General features: G+C 44.5%; 1 protein-coding gene across 1 annotated transcript in view; it reads left to right on the forward strand.

The window, feature by feature from the left end:
- RXRG (retinoid X receptor gamma) overlaps positions 1-4344 on the forward strand; it is a 52372-nt gene extending 48028 nt beyond the window's left edge. The window contains exon 10 of the mRNA XM_068964841.1: positions 4197-4344. Within this exon, the coding sequence (XP_068820942.1) occupies positions 4197-4344 (148 nt within the window). The remainder of the gene's footprint in view (positions 1-4196) is intronic.
- Positions 4345-6000: the final 1656 nt, after the last annotated feature.

The following is a 6000-nucleotide window of genomic DNA, read 5'->3' on the forward strand; positions in this document are numbered from 1 at the left end:
ACGTTGTGTTTGTACGCTGATGGTTGAAGGGGCAGAAGAGGAGGGGCCCAGAGGTGAGACTCTACAAGCAACACCTTGACCCGGAAAGGGCCCGTCTCCCTTCCCTCACTTCCATTGGCTAAAACTCGGTCACATGGCTCATCTGGAGAATGTACGCAGCTAGATGCCAAGGAGGAAGGGGAGAGTGGATTTTGGTGGGTGCCTGGCAGTCTCTCCTATACCTGCAGTGGGTAAGATTGAAAAAACTCTACCCAGCAAGCAGGGCCTGGCTGCCAACATCAGCTCAGCCTCTGGCCCTTAGGAGCTGACTGAAAACTCACCAGAATGCTGGTGACACTCACTGGATCTCCCAGCTGTGAGGCACCGTCACACATGGTTTTGTGTGTGTGTGCACATGTTGTGTCCCAGGCATTAGAACTAGGAAAGCTCATACTCATCCTTTTCCTCTTTAAAAAAGAAAACTTTTTTTTTTTTAAATAAAAGCCAAGCATGATTTTTTGAATAAGGAATGTATCTAAAATGTATTTTAAAATGTATTTATTTTTATTATTAAAAATGAATGTATCTAAAAAATTCATTAACTGTATTAAAAATGAATGTATTAAAAAATTAAGCAGATAATATTGACTGTAAATTTGAGAGATATAGTTCTAGTAGCTTCATTTATGCATATATGTATACTTAGAAATGTATAGTTACAGGTCTGAAATCATTTGGTTCAGTGTACTGCTTTCCTCCCTTAGCACAAAATTCTTGCTTTCAGTGATTTTGTAATATTTCAGAGGATAGATGGACCCTAATGTGTCTAGTCATTGCCCTGTGTTTGACATTCGGTTGTTTCTGATGAATGTCACTTTGAAAACTTTGGAACTTGCCTGTTTTCCCAGGAAAGGGACTGCCAGGGGCTTGAGTTGCCTCCAGGCACGAGTGAGAAGTGCCAACACTTGTTGCCTGGCCCAAAGCAGGGCCTGGGCGCTTGGGAAATGGGTGCAGAGGGTACGTCTGGTATGTCCAGTACAGCCTGGACAGACAGTGATCGCCCTGAGACCAAGCAAGTCCATCAGGATGTTACTTGGCTCAACCAGGTAGGAAGTGTGTCAAAGGCTGCTTACCTCTGGTTTGTGAAATGGCAGACGGTGTTCCTGGCACGCAGGGCCTGTCACGGCCATTTTCTTGGTGGTGGAGGGCTGCCCCTCCGTGGAGACTTTTCAGAAGTACACTTGCAGGGCCAAGTTCTGCTTCCTCTAGCCAGAAAGCAGAGATCAAAACGCAGGAGAGGGCAGAGCTTGCAGGAACATTCTCTCTCTCACACAGCAGGGACCCTCAGAGGCCTTGCTGCCAGACTTGTCAGCGAGAAATGTGACTGCCGCCCGGTGGCTCTATTAGTGAGTGTGCTCATTTCTACAGGCTTGATCTCCGCTTCTAAACCTGGGGCAGACAGCAGACAGCCATGTTACAGCATGGTTAGCATTTTTTTTTTAATGCATTTTATTGATAACGCTGTGTTAATTTCTGCTGTACAGCACAGTGATTTTAGTTATACATGTGTGTGTGTGTGTGTGTGTGTGTGTATACACACACACACATTCTTTTTCATTATGGTTTATCAGAAGATATTGAATATAGTTACCTGTGTTAATCAGTAGGTTGCTTATCCATTCTGTGTATAATAGTTTGCATCTAAAATGCTTAGTATTTTACATACTGTAAAACTTTGGCCTTTTTAGAGTAAAAAGAAATACATTTTCAGAGATAATCTCAGTCTAATTTTACACTTTATAAAGAAGTGTAAAGCCTTTTCCTTTGCTTAATTCCATAAAACTTCCATTTGGAGCCACAACCAGGAGCTCAGCCCGTTTGTTCTTTATCTGATGGCCTCTTCACAGCATGGTGACACCATTCAGATGCTCTCAGAAGCTTCCTAATCAAACATTTTGAAGGTGTGTGCTGGCCTTGATATAGAACTTTAATTTTTCCATATAGGAGGGTAATTCTGACCCCTTAAGATGGTGCTACTTTATTTTTCTTATATTGCCGCATTTCTTTAAAACTTCTTTTCACACAAATATAGACCTATATGCATTTTCAAGGAGTATCAAAATTCCAGTTTGAAAATTTCTCGTGAAATAATGTTGTGACTGCCAGGGAAGATCCAGCCCAACCAGAAGTTGCTGATTTAAGGCTGTAGTGGTTAACATGATTTTGGTTCCTGTACTTTTTATTGAAAGTTGTGAGTAGAGTTATTTAATTTCTGGTCATTATCATAAATAACATTACAAATAAGCCTCATTGGCAAAAAGGACTTTGAGAGATGAAGAACGGCCACAGAAGCAGGTTGGAAATGTGGCTTGACTGAGGGACATGTAGGAATGAGGCTAATTCTTCACACACTAGTCTCTCTCCCTTTGTTGAGCCCTGCAACTAAAGGTCTTTAATTATAGAAAAGTGTGAGTGTGTCTACACATGCCTGTGTGCCTGAATGTTTGTACCAGTGTGTGAAGGAAGATGAGAATGGAGGAGAATATGTGTGTGTGCAAGCTTCTGTGTGCGAGGGTGGGTTAGAGTGTGAGTGAGTGTGTGTGTACACATCTGTGTGTGAGAGTGATGAGGGCGTGTGTGTGCACATGTGAGGGAGGCATGTGTGAGTAAGTGTGTGTGCGTGCACGTGTGTATTATCTCCCCGAACAGACCGTGGGCCCACAAGGGTCAGAGACTACTATCACCTATCTGCCTCTCTTCCTAACTAGTAAGTGCATCCATGTTGATGCACATGGCATTATTTCATTCTTTTTCTGGCTGAATAATATCCCGTTGTATATGTGTACCACGTCTTCTTTATCCATTCCTCCGCTGATGGGCATTTATGTCGTCTTGGCTATTGTATACAGTTCTGCTGTGAACACTGGGGTGCATGTATCTCTTTGAATTATGGTTTTCTCTGGATATGTGCCCATGAGTGGGATTGCTGGATCATACGGTAACTCTATTCTTAGTGTTTTAAGGAACCTCTGTAGTGTTCTCCATGGTGGCTAGAGATTATCGTGCTAAGTGACGTAAGTCAAACAGAGAATGGCAAATAGCATATGATACTGCTTACATGTAGAATCTAAAAAAGGGATACCAATGAACTTACAGAACAGAATAGACTGACAGATGTAGAAAACAAACTTATGGGTGCCAAAGGGGGAAGGGGAGGAGGGGTAAGTTAGGAGTCTGGGATTAACAGATATGCACTACTACATATAAAATAGATAACCAACAAGGACCCACTGTATAGGACAGGAGACTATATTAAATACCTTGTAATAATCTATAACAGAAAATAAGCTAAAGAATATAATGTATGTATACATATGCATAACTGAGTAATTTTGCTGCACACACCTGAAACTAACACAACTTTATAAAACAACTATATTTTAATAAATTTTAAAAAAATTTTTAAAAAGAAAGCCTCATTTCTTAGGCAAAAAATAAAACAAAGGTAAGCAATAGACTAAGAAGCTGATGTACAAAGTGGTTATAAAGTGGTAGCAAAATTGTAACTGAGGCACACTGAGGTCACATTGCTTAAGGTAAGGGTGTCGTGAGGAAATGCATAGTCTGATGAGGTGATCAGAACTGTTGGTCCTGAGAGCAGGGGCTCCCCCTGGTTCCCAGGGCCTATTGCAGTGCCAGATGCGTGGCTTACCAAGCTGTGGCTTCACCTCCTAGCCCCGCGCTCCAGTGGCCTGAATGCCTGGAGCACCTTCCCTGATGGTGACAACCCTTGTGGGTTCAGCACATCTGTGAGCTGTGTTCCAAGTGTTTGGGCAGATCATCCCAGGGATCCCTGGGCACACAGATGTAAGGAACATCCTGTGGTTAGGACTGGCGCTGTGAGTCATCGAAAGCAGACTAGCTCTCACCTGCCATGAATGGGGGTGCTGAGGGCAATCCTGGGCTCTGACCACAGAAGTCGAGCGTTGCTCAAGAGGGCACAGGATCCTGCTTCCATCTAAAGAAGCTAAATGAGACTTCAAGCCTATTTCTGAGGCTCCCCCAGATTAGAGATTCTCCGGCCATGTTAGATTCCTTCCTCAGGCTCTTTCTTCTGACCACAGATTGGTCAAGAAGACCAAACAAGTGGCCTCACGCCAGCAGCTGCCCCGTGCATGCTGGCCCCCAGTTCCTAAGGTCTCCTCGCTTCCCTGCAGGTTTGCCAAGCTGCTGCTGCGCCTCCCAGCCCTGCGTTCTATCGGCTTGAAGTGCCTGGAGCACCTCTTCTTCTTCAAGCTCATCGGGGACACGCCCATTGACACTTTCCTCATGGAGATGTTGGAGACCCCACTGCAGACCACCTGAGCCCCACCAGCCCCCAGCCCCCCCTGCACAGGACTAGCCCGGGCAGGTGTGTGCGGACCCCACCCTGCACATACTCCTCTGCCTCCCGCCCTGACCCCTGCCCATTCCCCAGACGTGATGCTTATAATAAAGAAACCTTTCTACACATGCGACTTTTATAGGTGGAGTTTTGTATAGATGTTAAACGTAACCCTTCTTTGCCATCTAAGGGGATGGGGATCTTTCTGGAAGTTATTGGGAAAACTAACCAAGCCTCTGTACATATAATTGGTTTAAATTATTTTTTCACTTGCCTTGGAAAACCAATGAATGAATAATAAAGTAATGTATGTGATATTGGCACTGCTTGGAGCATAGGGTGAATTATTATCATGCAGGGAAGTTATCTCAGATGCAGGAGGAAAGGTATTGGAGGCTATGAATAGGGGTTGAGGCAGGGGTCCTGAAGCCATAAATTTCACAGTTAGATGCCCCAAGTCTAAGCTGGGCACAGCCAGCTTTGCCCCAGGGTAGCCTCTGGAGAGACTGGGAAGAAACATCGTCTGTCAGAGTCCACTTGGATTTTTTGTTTTTTCACTTTTTCACTCCTAAGAATAATGAACACTAATAGCCTTGTCCTGATTGGGGGCAATGGAATATAAGGACAAGAGAAGATGTTCTTTTTTTATTTCCAACTTATATTTTGTATTGGAGCATAGTTGTTTTAACAATGTTGTGTTAGTTTTAGTTATACAGCAAAGTGACTCAGTTATACATACATATATCCTTCAGATTCTTTTCCTATTTAGGTTAGAGAAGGCGTTCTTTTGATGGGGGAAGATACTTGGGTCGTGGGAGTCCGTGGGAGGTGGTAATGGATTCTGGTAATGGTAAAAGAATGGAATTTTTGTGCTTCAGTTCAGTTCAGTTCAGTTGCTCAGTCGTGTCCGACTCTTTGTGACCCCATGAATTGCAGCACGCTAGGCCTCCCTGTCCATCACAACTCCCAGAGTTCACTCAGACTCATGTCCATTGAGTCAGTGATGCCATCCAGCGATCTTATCCTCTGTCGTCCCCTTCTCCTCCTGCCCCCAATCCCTCCCAGCATCAGAGTCTTTTCCAATGACTCAACTCTTTGCATGAGGTGGCCAAAGTACTGGAGTTTCAGCTTTAGCAGCATTCCTTCCAAAGAAATCCCAGGGCTGATCTCCTTCAGAATGGACTGGTTGGATCTCCTTGCAGCCCAAGGGACCCTCAAGAGTCTTCTCCAACACCACAGTTCAAAAGCATCAATTCTTCGGCACTCAGCTTCTTCACAGCCCAACTCTCACATCCATACATGACCACAGGAAAAACCATAGCTTTGACTAGACGGACCTTAGTCGGCAAAGTAATGTCCCTGCTTTTGAATATGCTATCTAGGTTGGTCATAACTTTTCTTCCAAGGAGTAAGCGTCTTTTAATATCATGGCTGCAGTCACCATCTGCAGTGATTTTGTGCTTAACTAGCAATAATAGCAGGCTTCCCTGGCGGCTCAGACGGTAAAGAACCCACCTGCAACACAGGAGAGCCGGGTTCAATCCCTGGTCGTGGCGCCCCGCTCCAGTATTCTTGCCTAGAAAATCCCATGGACAGAGGAGCCTGACGAGCTGCAGTCCACGGGGTCGTAGAGTCAG

Source organism: Capricornis sumatraensis, chromosome 2 (genome assembly GCF_032405125.1).
Source record: "Capricornis sumatraensis isolate serow.1 chromosome 2, serow.2, whole genome shotgun sequence".
Taxonomy (NCBI): Eukaryota; Metazoa; Chordata; class Mammalia; order Artiodactyla; family Bovidae; genus Capricornis; species Capricornis sumatraensis.